The 14,662-nt window shown below is 39.7% G+C and overlaps 1 protein-coding gene across 2 annotated transcripts in view; it reads left to right on the forward strand.

Moving 5' to 3' along the window:
• Nucleotides 1–14,662, forward strand: part of LOC141342768 (nectin-2) — a 112,859-nt gene that overhangs the window by 52,203 nt on the left and 45,994 nt on the right. Inside the window, exon 7 of one of the 2 annotated variants that reach the window (XM_073847297.1) lies at nucleotides 4,698–8,795. The exons of the other annotated variant lie outside the window; for it this stretch is intronic. Within the exon in view, the coding sequence (XP_073703398.1) occupies nucleotides 4,698–5,239 (542 nt within the window). The 3' untranslated portion in view covers nucleotides 5,240–8,795. Of the gene's footprint in view, nucleotides 1–4,697; nucleotides 8,796–14,662 lie in introns of those variants that run through there. 2 annotated transcript variants of the gene reach the window in all.

Consider the following 14,662-nt stretch of genomic DNA (forward strand, 5'->3'; position numbering starts at 1 on the left):
GACAAGCAGGAAGAGACAGAACCAAGAGAGGAGGGTGGAGCGGATGAAAGCTGGTGGCATTTCTACCCCCCTGGGAACCTACGGCTCTCCCAACGCACGTGCATCCTCTCACTCTCCTCGCCTCTTCCGCTCGCATTACTTTCATCCTCTTTGCTTCAAACTCTCTCGTTTTGTTCGCCTGAACCACTTCTGTGCCTTCCAAACCTCCTCCCCACCCTCCGTCTCCGACCATCTTCTCACAAAAGAGGCTCTCGGCGAGGATAAGTCAGTCACTGCTGTTTCAGCTCCCGGCCTCTTATGCTCCTGTCAAAGGAAGAGCGGAAGGGAAATGCTAATCAAGCCCGTAATGCAAAGCCAGGCTGTGCGGACTAAATTTGTTGTGTTCGGTTGGTGTTTGTGGCGTGTAGTGTAGGAATCAGGTGCAAGAGGAGATATGTTCCGTGGAGCGCCGCGGGAAGTGTTGCTTAGCCGTGAAGTGGTTCTGCTTAAGTGCAGCCGTTTTGACAGCCATGAAATGGCCACTACCTTCTCAGTCGCGTGGCTGTCTTCGCCCCCGGCAACCATCTCCATGGTGACTAAGGTCGGCCCACACAGATCTTGTCTCGGTGTTCCTCCTGAAAACACGAGAGCGGTACAGAGATTCCTTGGAGCGTGTTTTGTAGCTTCACCACTGGAGCCAGAGCTGGGAATCCAGCTACGAATCCAAATCGTTTCTCAACACTGTGCCTCATGTTGCTCTCAGGCTAACCTACATTCAACCCCCACTTCTCTCTCTCTTTCTCTCTCTTTTTCTCTCTCTTGCTCCTCCATCATTCGTTTTCAACTCTTGAGATTCTCTCATGTTCACCATCCAGCTGTCATAGAAGAAAAATCTCCTCCTCTACCTCGTCCTGCTCTCTCTCATCCAATGGTGTGACAGAAAAAATGAAAAGAGAGAATGTGAGGCATTCAGATTTTTTCCCCCCCTCTTGTCTGTCTAGGAAAGCTCTGTGAGCTTCATTCATCCACTCAGCCATTCACTTAGAGTCCTTCAGAGAGCTAATATGTACGTTTATTAATATACTGCTTAGAGAAAGATAAAGAGACTACATTAGAGGTAATACAATATAATTAGTGGTGTTCACAAGCCAGTAGCACTTTTACTGTTACTCAAGCTTGAAGGGATATTTCCTCCAAAACTGTTACTGCCATGTCTTTCCAAAATTTTATCACTTTTAAAGGGATAGTTCACCCAAAAATTAAAATTCTGTCATTAATTACTGAACCTCATGTCGTTCTAAACACATGAGACTTTTGTTCATCTTCGGAACACAAATTAAGATATTTTTGACAGAATCTGAGAGCTTTCTGACCCTGCATAGACTGCAACGCAATTGACACTTTCAAGGCCCAGAAAGGTAGTAAAGTCAACATTTGAAGTGGATCAAAACCTTTTATCAAAGCTGTCCTAAAACCAAATACCTGTTCTTGCCTTAGGACAACTTGATGAACTTTTCTGATTCACTTCAAATGTTGATTACTGTCGTCCATGTGACATCCGTGGTTCAACCGTAATTTGATAAAGCTAAAAGAATACTTTTGGTGCACAAAGAAAACAAATATAACAACTATATTCAACAAATTCTTCTCTTCCTTGTGATTCTTCTATGCATTCATTGCGGTATTTTCGTAAACGTGCGTTTAAGACTGACATGGAAGGCAAGAAATTGTTGAAGAAAGTCGTTGTCTTTGAGCACAAAAAGTCTAAACTCTGGGATTTCATCAAAATTATTCTAATTTGTGATCAGAAGATGAACAAAGGTCTTACGGGTTTGGAATGACACGAGGGTGAGTAATTAATGACTGAATTTCTTTTTTTGGATGAATTGATCCACTGGAAGGTCAAGATAGGACATTGTGAAGATAAAATTACAAGGTCAAATAAAAAAAAAAAAAAAACTGAAACATGCATAGATGAATTTTTCACTTAATGCTGTCTTAAAGCTGCCTCCTTAACTTCTTATGGAACAGATTAGGCTTACACCAAATACCGTACCATCAATTTTTCCCCAAAAGGAGAAAAAACGACCCTGGATTTCGTGAGAAATCCACACTAAGAAACTCTTTCAGTGGCCACCTAGTCATGACAAGCGTTCACATGTTTACCTCCTGTCAGGATGGCATTTCTGCTGTTTCTAATTTCTTTCAGTAACTGTGGTCTACTAAAAGCCTCAAAGGCATCAGGGCTAAAGTGGTAAAAATAAAGACGTGGGTCTTTAGGAAGTTTTTATTTGTCAACAGGCATCTTCGAGTTCTTTTCTCCTGTTCTTGTCGCTAGGAAAGCAGTGAAGACTTACATCGCTTCTCTTATTGCCATTCGACTGACCATTCGATTGCAACAATTTGACATAATGGGAATAGCGGTGCCTCCCATAGTCCAAAATATGTATAGAACAATATGGATTTTTTAAATAACGTAAATCTTTAATAGGTTTTCCACCCACAAATCCAGTACTTCTTGGTCTTTGTCTTCTCTAGAAACCACTCCGAACACCCTAGCAACCACATGGCAACGTGCTGAAAACTGCGCAGAGCGCTATTTCAGTTGTGTGCCAACATCCTGGCACTGTGACGGCAGCTTCGGCACGGGCAAGGACTCCTTTGTGGCTGTTTGCGAGTGTGAAATCTTCCGATAATGAAGCCATGTAGATCCGTGGGTGTGTGTGCGGCCGCTATATGATCAGACTGTCATGTATAATTCAGAAGACTTGGGCAGGCAGTGAGAGATTGACTCGAAGATCAGAACAACACGCTCACTCTGACTGAAGCAGTGGGAGGTAGAGGTGTATGTGTGGGAGAGAGAAGTACGCCACAGTGGGTGGCTAACGGGAACACGGCGACTGAGGCAGTCAGACATGATTGTGTGCGCGTTGTCTCTGCCGTTAGATGTTTCTGTGCAAGATGCACCAGAAAAACCGACAATGACAATCAATGAAAAATGTAAGAGTTGGAGATGATGATGATGTTGTTTATTTTGGGTGTTAACACATGCACTGCTCTCTTTCAGCTGTGCTAGTCACGTCTTCGCACACTCATTTCATCTCGTACACGGTTTCGCCGGGCACTGAGGAAGAAGCTGTGCGCTGTTGTGTGTTTGTGGCTTCAAGGCCGATGCGTCTGTCTGCTGTCTCCCCCTGTCAATCCCAGCCTCCTCTCTTACGGCTTCCTTCCTCTCATCCGTCCGTCTATCCATCCGTCAAGCAGCCATCCGTCTCTTTGTCCATCATTCTCTCTTTTCTGTTTTATGTGAGGCTGCATGCTGGTGCCGTGTTTCCTTCTTTACTGTGCAGTTGTAAGTGTAAATGCTGCAAACTGGCCTTATGGAAACTCGTTCCCCTTAAGGAATTGCACAAAAATGTCACCATCCCACATGCATTCACGTGATTCAACATAAACACACATTTGGATTTCTACACAGACTGTGTGTGAGGAACTGGAAATTTTCCACCTCTCTCGTAAAGATCCCATGAAATCACGTGTTTCCTATTGCGTGAATGAGTCAGTGTTTTTAATGAATCTATTTAGTGAACAGATTCTTGTTCTCCTCCATGCTCTCATGTTTCTGGTTTTATTAGTTGGACATACTAAACAAATACGCTTTTCAATGAACGAGTCACTGTTTTGGGTCTTAACAATACTCTGGGGGACTCATTTAACGAGTCACCATATGAACGAACTGAATGAACTTGGGCAGCAGTGATTTAATGAGTTTTGAGATTTACCATTAAGGTTTAACAGACTCCCTAAAACGTGCGGTGGGTTCGGTGGGGGGTAATTGAGAATGAATGGGGGAGAGTCACGTGAGAGGAGGCAATGCCTCCATCGTGATATGACTTATGTTCAACTGTGATTGGTTAATCATTCACACAAATTTTTAGTTCATAAATCAGTCAGATTGAACTATATAATGGCTTTAATAGGAAGAGTCATTTTAAAAAAGTAAGTAAGCATCTCACACACTTACATTGCTTTGGTTTTCTTATAGTGTAAATAATGTTAATTTAACCTAAAGTGTGACTGGGACATGCATTTACATTTTATTAGGACTTCACTTGCCCATTTCAGAACACCACTGATATTGAAGGACTTGAATTGGTACTTGATTTGAAGGTCATGCTTTGCTACTTACTTGGTATTGATCATTTTAAGCATGGGGCATTTTTATTCTAGAGAGCATTTGATTGGACAGGAATCTGTTTATTACAGGAGTAATCAATATTTGTGACCTATGCTGGCAAAATGAATCGCAATAACACATTCTAAAAAAATTAGTTATTTTTATTTTCATTCTCCATTGAAATACCTTTAAAATGATATATGAATTGTTGCAATCGGACACAAAATTACTATAAGTTACAGCTGTACAGGCGATAGAGTTGACTTTCTTTTTTGAAAACATCAAATTTGACCAAAATTGAAATTTGTTTAACTTCTTTTGCGTGTAGCTCAAAATTAGACTCTGCACATTCCGACTCATTTTGCCAGCATGGCTCACATTTTTAGTCTGCTAACATGTAGGCTTTAAATATAATGCACATTGTAGTTTTGATTTCATTGGGTCTTTAAACATTTGACTTCCATTTCCTTTTCATGAATCTAACTTAGTCTAATTCTGTTCTTCTTTCTTTTCTCTCTTTTTTTAACCTTTCTGTCTCTAGAACAACCACCTCCCCCCTCAAACGCGGGCGTGATCGCAGGTGTAATCTTCGCGTGTATTCTGGCCATCGTACTGTTAGGTGTCCTCATCTACTTCCTGGTGTTCCATAACCGCCGCCAACAGCATGGCTACCGTGGCACCGGCAAGCCAGCCGGTGCTCCCTACGACTCCTTTACCCGCCTCTTTGGATCTGCCAAATCCAGCAAAAATGGCACCGGAAACAACGGAAACAACAACACGCCCATTTACAGAGGAGAGGTGGGGCTTAACGAGAAAACGGCCAATCAGGGCATGCATCCAGGGGGCGTGGCTCTCCTCGAGACCACACACACTCACACAGCAGAGGATATCCTGCTTAGCAGAGAGATGGACGAGGTAGAAAGAAAGAAATTCGATGAGCTGGAAGAAGAGGACGAGCGATACGATCATTTCAGTGGGGGCGGACCCATCCTACAGCTCCGCCCACATGACGACGATATAGATGATGACATGGAGTCCCAAAGGGATGGCTCTGTGATTTCTCGGACTGCAGTCTACGTGTAAGAGGAGAGTAGAAAGAGCATCCTCTTCCAGAAGGATTGAGTTTCTTCCTCGTAACGAATATTCATTTTATTGTAAAAACAAATTATGGCATCAAATACCATGATAGAAGGATTAATGGATGGATTGAGTTAATGAATGGATGAATTAATACGCTGGATATAGCACAGATTAAAACATTGAAGGATCGAGTGACATAAATAGAGACTACTAAATACAAAACTGTCAGGCTTCCATTCCTAATTATTGCTCTGGTTGTCATGGTGACACGCTCTGAGTAATACGAAACTGCAGATGTTGACACTGCGTTGATATATATATGACATGCACACACATGAAGTTATATATGTAAATCCACTGTGCTGTTCTGTAATGGTTTTAACTTGTTCTTATTTTCTATTAATCATGGGTTCACACTAAAACCGGTTTCAAACTTGATTCACTCACTTTCCTGTATCTTCTATGGAAGCTGTCCTTGCGTATTGTGTAGATTTTGAAGAAGAGTCAAACGTGCCCAGTGCTTTTGATCAAGACTAAATCATGTCTAATATTTGACTAGCCACGCCTCCGTGGCCTTCCTTCCTGTAAATTCATCCTCACACGCTCATCCGTCTCAAGATGACGTGCACAGTTCACTCATTATACAGCACTCAATATCTGAATCCCGTGATATGACTCACCAGTGCATCATTTGATTTTTCGGGGCTAATCAAATCAAATCAAACATTTAATGAATGGTGTGTTTGTTCTCACCTACAATCCATTTAAACCAAGAAAAGATGAGTTCAAGGCAGCGCTTTTTACCATTTTTCTTTTACAATTTCCTTATGCATTCAGTCGTACAAAAGTCAGGGTCACATTCTTTTTCACAGTGAACTCTAAACCTTGACGGAAAGGAAAAACTTGGCTAAATGTATTGAAATAAACTGCCACTCAAAAGTTTAGCATCAGTAAGATTTCTATTTTTTTTTTTTGTCTCTTTATGCTCTATTTGATCAAAAATACAGAAAAAAATATTATAAATATTGCAATTCAAAATAAGAGTTTTTTTATTTAAATACACTTTAAAGTAGAATTTATTTCTGTGATGCAAAGCTGAATATTCAGCAGTCTTCAGTGTCACATGGTCCTCCAGAAATCATTCTAATATACTGATTTATTACTTTTATTATCAATGTTATAAACGGTTGTGCTGCTTAATATTTTTTTGGAACCTGTGATACCTTTTTCAGCATTCTTTGATGAATAAAAAGGTCAAAAGAACAGCATTTATTTAAAATAGAAATCTTTTACCATCATTTAAGCACATCCTTGCATAATAAAAGTATTTAATTTCTTTCAAACAGAAAAAGAAAAAAATGTACAGACCCCAAACTTTGAATGACGTGTTTGGTACTAAAGTTTTCAATTTTAAATAAATGCTGTTCTTTTTTTAACGTTTTTATGTCAAAGAATCCTGAAAAATGTGTCACAGTTTCCAAAATAAAAAAATATTAAGCGGCAACTGTATGATAATAAATCAGCGTATTAGAATGATTTCTGAAGGATCATGTGACACTAAAGACTGCAATTTTCAATGCTGAAAATTCAGCTTTGCATCACAGGAATAAATTATATTTTAAAGTATATTAAAATAGAAAACCACTATTTTACATTGCATTAAACATTTCACATTATTACAGTTTTTTTTCTGTATTTCTAATCAAATTAGAAGCCTTGATGAGCAAAAAACTCAGCTTTTCAGCTTTCACAGCATTTATTAATCTAAATTCATGTTAATGTAAAAATATACTATTGTTCGTTAACTAATGTTGATTAACTCAATGTTAAAAATGAATAAACGCTGTGTTCAAATTGATGATACCTAATACATTACCTACATTACCATGGCCACAAAGCTAAATATACCTTTCCTCAGACAACGCAGTTAAAACCACATACTGTTTTTTCCTTGTTTTATTGTCAGCCGGTGAGATACACTGCCTTGTTTAATAGGAAATAAAATGAAGAAACTCATGAATGAGTGAACGATCGTGCGTATTGTTCGATGTGAGGTGATTGTAAACTACTGTATGTACACATTTTATTTTTCTTAAAAAGAAAAGTCTATACTTCTAAATGTTGTAAATATGAAACGGGGCGAGGTGGATATCCAGGTCGAATGTTGCGCATGTCAACCACGGCTATTTGAGAGCACATATCACCTATTTACATCTAGTATTGAAATGCTAGATTAGTTGAAACACATTCACATGGGGAAGCTTTCTATCTGGTGTGTTTGTGTGTGAGAGTGAGTCAGCGTGTTAAGTGGTGTCTGACTCGAGGGCAGTGAGTTATTCCTCCGGTCTCTCAGGGTCTCGCACACGTACACACAGTGTGATTTAAACTGGACATCACACACAGACACACATATTCGTTCTCCCTCTAAATCATCTGTCAAACCAACTGCCCTTGAGTCTATAAGTGTCCCTGTCTGTTCCTGAGCATCAAAGGGCATAGTGGGTACCGTAGTGTTGTTTTCCCTGGGCTTCCGACTTGATTCAGTGCCACGTCTGGATCAGAAGTTGTTCTCACCTTTGAAAGGGTGGTCAGTCTGACGCTCTGATCCCGAACAGGCCGCAGCCTAGTTTACATCCTGATTGAAAGGTCAGACAGCAATCAGTGAATGTGAGAGTAGAGGAAGTGATTTCGCCATTCGTGCACTGAGAGGCAAAACGTTTTAGCTCCTCATTAGAGGAGAACGCACTGACCTTCCAGCTCCACGTCTCCTTCAGGAATTCCGTAATGAAGGAACGGATGCCTTGAGAATATTAAGGAAGCATCCTCTGCGATGGGAGACAGTTTAAGTAGTGGATTTGTGAATATGGGATGTTACGGTCTCCCCGATGTCGTCGTCCCTCGTTGTCTGCTTTAGATGTTCCACCGTCCTGGTAAACACATACGCACACACATTTTAAAGCCTTAATGTCAGCCGTCACAAATCATCCCTTCTGTGTATATAGTATAAATATATAAACATGATATACATAAGGCTAAACAGTGATGTCACATCCTTGTGTATCGTACTTCACTGTTGTGAGCATGAAGGATACAGTACATAATTTTTGTTTTTTTTTGCGTTGGTAATGCTTTATAATAAGGTTCAATTTGCAAGCATTTTTAATGCATTAGGTATCATGATATAACATTTATTATAAGCATTTATTAGTGCATAAGAAATGTTACCTAATGCATTCATGTAAACGTATTGAACCATATTGTAAAATGTTATTGAGTTTTATATCAGTTGATTTTACTCTTGTTTTTTTCTTTAAATGGCCTGTGCTTTAACTGTTTTTATTCTGAGTGATTTATTGATGCCTGTAACGTGTTTGTGCTGTAAACTGTTGAGCAGCGCTCTCTCGAACTCTCATGGACACAGAAAACACATCTATGCTACTAAATGCTTTACCGCCTTGCGTTGCTTTTCGGTTTTATTTTGGTTGTCTGAATGTTTTCATGGTCTTTGTAATATTGCCTTTTTTATTTGGTTGCTTATTAAAGTCTTACAGATATTTGACAGTGTTCTTGGTTTGTGCTGAATGCTCTGGGGCTCAATCAAATCTTTTTTTGTTTTTCAGTCTGGGTTGTGAATGTTCAGTTAGCGCTGTGTGTGTGTGTGTTGATAAGTCACCTGTCACAGATAACACCGCCGGCTGAAATAGAGCTAAATGGGCTGTGCAAGAGAATGACACATAAAGCGTCCACAAAAAGCTCTGTTTTTGACATTTTCGGGTTTTCTTGCTATAGCATAGTCTTGACGTTTCATTTTTATGCTTTTTTATTTGTAGGCAGCTAATATAAGTAAAAAAAAAAAGTACTTTTGCTGATGACAGAGCAAAATTAAACCAATAAAGTATGGTGAATGCTTTGTTGTATACATTGCATTATGCTGTATATGTTGTTATTCACAATGTTAAGTCACATTGTGAATAACAACCAAGTACTATAACAATAACTGTTTGCATTCAAACCAACAAACAATAACATAGTTTATTATAAGATGTTAACTAAAAAGTCAAAATTGTGAGAAAAGCCTAGCCTGGGTGTCCCCATGCTGCCTTCCGCGCAGCGCGATTTTATTCACGCTGGAAGGTAGCATGGAAACCATGGACCAAATTTTCACCTCAGATAGGGAACCAATCACAGAACGGGGAGGGAGCAGCAAGACGATGACGCCTTCTATGCGTCGCGACTCACCGGAGCAGTTTGTTTATAACTATGGATCCAGCATGGCAGCAAGTTATCATTCGATGCAGCCGTTCACATGTCGCGCCTAAAAACGCATGGAAAACGCGAGCGCGTCGCAACAGTGTCGCTTCCATTATGCGCGCGCATACCGCGCGTCTACATTTGAAATAACAAACTTTAGCGCGCAAAAGACGCGACATGTGAACTGCCCCTTAGATAGTGTTCTAAGTAGTTTAGAACGCAAGTTTATTTTGAAAAAAGAGCAACTTTTGGCGTTAAACCATCGCTCTGTATACGTCATCCGGTATGATTGAAACGATTGGCTATGAGCTACATACAGGCGCATTTGATAGACAATCGTAGCGCCCAATAAACGGCTCTGGGCATTCGTAAACCACGCCTCAAATACGAGAAAATGAACATGTGGTTCCCAGACCACGACGAAGTCATAACGTGGTCTGGCGTTAGCCAGGCTAAGAAAAGCCAAGTTCTGTCATGAAACTCTAGATGGCACAGGCTGATGGCTCCTTAACATAAAATAGTCATAGCGTTAAACTACTTGGCACAAGCTGATTGGTTCATGTTGCATACGCAGCCAATGAAACTAAGGGAAAGTAGTACTCACACCATCTACAACATCACCAAGGCTCACCCCAATCAGCCTGATGTGAGCGCTACAGTGATCAAAAGTATGAAATTGCTTGTAACTCCCAAACAATTTGTCGTAGACTCAAGAGTCTTATGTTGTCAGAACTCATGCTTCACGTCGGACAAAACACACTGATTTGTCCGGCAAAATTTCAGGTGTTTAGCATTTTTTGATAAACTTTTGCGAACTCATCCTAGGTTTTTCGCCTGATTGGAACCAATCCAGTGCAGGAAGATTCTCTAGAGAGTGAATATCAATAATTATGAAAAAAAAAAAAAAAACTTTTACTAAAACCGCTTTTACTAAAACAGCTATAGCTTTTGAACAGAATGAGAGATCTTCGGCAAACTCACAATGCGTATGAGGACATTTGCTTATCTAAAAAAAAAAAAAAAAAAAGGCTGCCGTAGGCTGATGAACTTTAAGCACCTGTTAGACAAGCTTAACGGAGATTGATCAGTAAAAAGAACTTGCACGCCTGTTTGACTCTAAAGGTTCTAAAGGTCTGTGAGAAATTTGCCCCTGGGGGCGATATTGCATTGCATAAACAATTGTATATTGGGCGTTTTTTTTCCTCACATACGCACAATATTCATATCATACGATAGCCCTCCTCATTCCGAACATCTTTGCCTCTAGAATCACTGCTGTCAATCAAACTGTTTGTTAAATATTTGAGAAAGTGTAAAAAACCTACTTTTGTGAAGCAAACCAGTGCGGAAAGATTCTCTGGAGAGTGAATATCAATAATTCTTAAAAAAACATTGAACTTTCGATCGTTCGTCACAAAGGGAATGAGATATCTTCGCAAAACAATGCGTATGTAAGAGCCTTATCTGAAGTCACGTGAAAAAAATTGTGGAGCTGGGCCACTTTTTGGCGCTATAACAGGGAAAAAACGAAAAATGGCCATAACTACGTACTTGTTTGTCCTATCGACATGAAAATCGGTACACACGGTCTTGGTCCAAAGTGCTATGATGACACAAGTGACTATGAGGACATTTACGCATCTCAAAAAACATGGCCGCCTATTATTATTAGAGGTCGATTGTAACGAAACTCTGTAGGCCTGTTTGACTGACGGCCCAGGATCAAATTTTTCGAGTGCATAAACGATTGTATATTGCGCGTTTTCTCACACATACGCACGATATTCGTATCATATGTTAGACCTCTCCATTCCAAACAACTTTGCTTCCAGAAGCAACGCTATCAATCAAACCGTTTGTTAAATATTTGAGAAAATGTAAAAAACTACTTTTGTGAACTAGTCCTAGGTTTTTAGCCTGATTGGAACCAAACCAGTGCAGGAAGATTATCTAGAGAAAAGTTAAACTTTCAACCCTTTGTTGCAAAGGGGCACCAAAACATTTTAAAGGGGCAGGACCTCTTTTAATAAAACAGCTTTAACTTTTAAATGAGACATCTTCGCCAAACTCACAATGCGTATGTAAGAGCTGAATCTGAGGTAATGTGAAAAAAGTTGTGGAGCTTGGCGACTTGGTGGTGCTATAACAGGGGAAAAAAAAACATAAAAGTGGCCTATGGACCTGTTTGTCCTATCGACATGAAAATCTGTACACACGGTCTTGGTCTAAAATGCCACCAAGTGGCTATGAGGACATTTGCGGATCTCAAAAAACATGGCGGCCATAGGCCAATGAACTTTGAGCCCCTATTAGACAAGCTTAATCGAGGTCGATCAGAACAAATCTTGGTGGGCCTCTTTGACTCACGGCCCTAAAGGTCTGTGAGAAATTTGAAAGAAATTGCCACTGCGATTTTTCAAGGGCATAAATGATTGTATATTGCGTGGTTTTTCACACATGCACACAATATTCATATCATTCAATGGACCTCCTCATTCTAAACAACTTTGCCTCTAGAACCATTGCTGTCAATCAAACCCTTTGTTAAATGTTTAAGAAAATGTAATCATAAATAATCAATAATAATTATTAAAAATGTTGAAATGTACCCTTTGGGAAGCTACAATAAAGCCTAAAGAAAAAACTTCATGAAACCTGGTAAACACATGCGACAGGTGATTGTAAACAAGCATGCAACGTTTTAGGAAATTGGACCACAGCTGGTGCTAGAACTGTTATAAATGTAAAAAAAAAAAAAAAAAAAAAAAAAAACATCAAATTGCTATGGTAAATTTTTTTAAATATTTGATTTAGGTGGTTTCAGGCTTACTAAATAATATGTAATATCTTTTTACGCACTTGAACCCCGGTAATTGCTGCTTACAGCTATATTCATATATGCTATTTGTGCAGCAGCAGTATGTCTTAAATACTCACTGCAGTGTATTGGCAGTAGCAAGTTGTCAACAGCGCAGCAGATCTATTCCGCCAAGACCAAATACATTAGCCCCTTTCACACATACAGTTTTTACTGGTAAATTACCATTAAGAGATCATAGGACCTTCTTAAAAATACCAGTAAATTCGTTCCAGCAATTTACCAGTACGGGTAGTTGTAAATTACCAGTAAATTGCTGGAATGATGCTGTGCGTGAACGTGGAATAAAGATTACTGGTATGAGCACGTAGAATGCACTAATGAATAAAGTCTGCTTTGGTCCAAAGTGGCCAATCACAGCACTCTTATGGAGATGACGTTATTACTCTGAGCCTTTTACAAAGCTCCTCTGCTTTTTAAAATGAGTTTTTCTATGTAAATATGCACTTGATGGATATCTTTGACCATAGCGCCTCGTCTTGCAGATGTTTATAAGAGGGGTTTATAAGAGCAAAAAAGCTTCTGTTTGATCGTCCCCTTAAGCCGGTCACTCATACTTTGTTGTCAAATTGGACAGATAGTGAAACTAAAGCATTTCTGCTGATATCACGGAATTTACCGGCATTTTGGTGCTGTTGTGTGAATGGACTCTTGCCGTAAAAAAGCCAGAATGCCATTGCCTTTGTGAACGGCATATTTCTGTATTTACCGGTAAAGTCATACTGGTCATTTTACGTCAATTTACCAGGATTGCTGTAGGATTACCATGTGAAAATCTTCCCAGAGTTGCCATTCTAGAAATAATGTTGTGTGTTATGAGAGATTTATTTCTTACATTTATGAGTTTATATCTCGTAATTTAGTTTTTATTTTGAAGTGGAAAAGGCTTTCATAATTTTCCCGTGTTTATTTACTGTTCAGCTTCAGCTCACACAGCTTATGTGAGGTACTACTCAACATTGAAAACTGGATGACAACAACATAAAAATAAATGTTCAGAGTCAGAAATAAACCACACGCACTATAAAAAGCACAGGAATGTTGTTGAGTTCGTATTACAGTTTCTTTCCTTCAGGTTATGAAGTTGACAGTCTCAGCATAGATCAGCCCTACAGGAACTCTGCTCTCAAAAAACTTCTTTGTTTACACAAAGGCAACAGATCTCATATCTCAACAGGTTAAAATTTAACCAAGAGTACACTTTGCAAAGGAGGGGGGAGTGAAACCGAAAGTGTTGGTGTCATAATAAAGCTATTCAGCAGGTAGAATTCCTCTCAGTGCTGTTTGTGTGCATTAGCAGGTGACCCTGATAGAAACGTGCCTGTTAATGTAACAACAGACGTTTTCCTCCAGAAGTAGCTGTGCCCTAGATTCCGTCCTTTTCCCTCTCTTTCTCTTTCAGTTGACGGGGTCAGAATCTCGGTGCTCCTGGCACACTTGTCACTGTCGTTTGGAGTTGGAGGGTTTTTTTCTCGGCCATTTAGCCATCTGCCTGCTCTAATTGCTCTGAGTTGCAACCTGGAGTGAGGACCAGCTGCCTCTTTCCTCTCTTAGTTTGTCTCTCTCTCTCTCTTCCCACAACACTAGCTGAATGTATCATGATAATAGCCTTATGTTACTGTTTAATGGTGTGTTCCACTTGTCCTGAGACACAATCATGGCCTAACACAGATGTGAACTTCAAGGTGCACTCGGTCATTTTTTTTTCCTTAATGAAAATGACTCAGCCTTAAAGGGATAGGGTCATTTACTCTCTCGTCAGTCCAAACCTGCATGTAAGAGAGATTGTCAGCTGTATTTAGGCTTAATATAACATAAAATGTCTCTTACTAAAATATGTAGCAGAAAACCAATGAAAGATTTATGTTATTTAAAAATCCACATAGTTTTATACATATTTTGTACAATGTGGGGTGCCATTATTTCAGCTACTGCCGCTACCTGTTGCTATTTTTACCACAACGCAACTCGGAAAATAAAACACTGATACGATGCCACATTGTGCGGCTTTTGGTTGTGCTTTTTAGTCGTAGAGCAACAAGAGAAACTATGTAAGTCTTCACTGCTTAAGAATAGGAAGATGCCTGTGGACGAATAAAACTTCCTAAAGACACGCATCTTTGTTCTCTCTACTTTAGCCTTGATGCCTTTGAGCTTTTAGGAGACCACAGCTACTGAAAGAGCTTACAAATGGCAGAGACAAGAAACGCTAGATGCCATCCTGGCAGGATGTAACCATGCAGACGCTTGGCATGACGCTGCAACCACTGAAGGAGTTTCTCAGTGCAGATTTTAAT

The sequence above is a fragment of the Garra rufa genome, chromosome 9 (genome assembly GCF_049309525.1).
Source record: "Garra rufa chromosome 9, GarRuf1.0, whole genome shotgun sequence".
Classification (NCBI taxonomy): domain Eukaryota; kingdom Metazoa; phylum Chordata; class Actinopteri; order Cypriniformes; family Cyprinidae; genus Garra; species Garra rufa.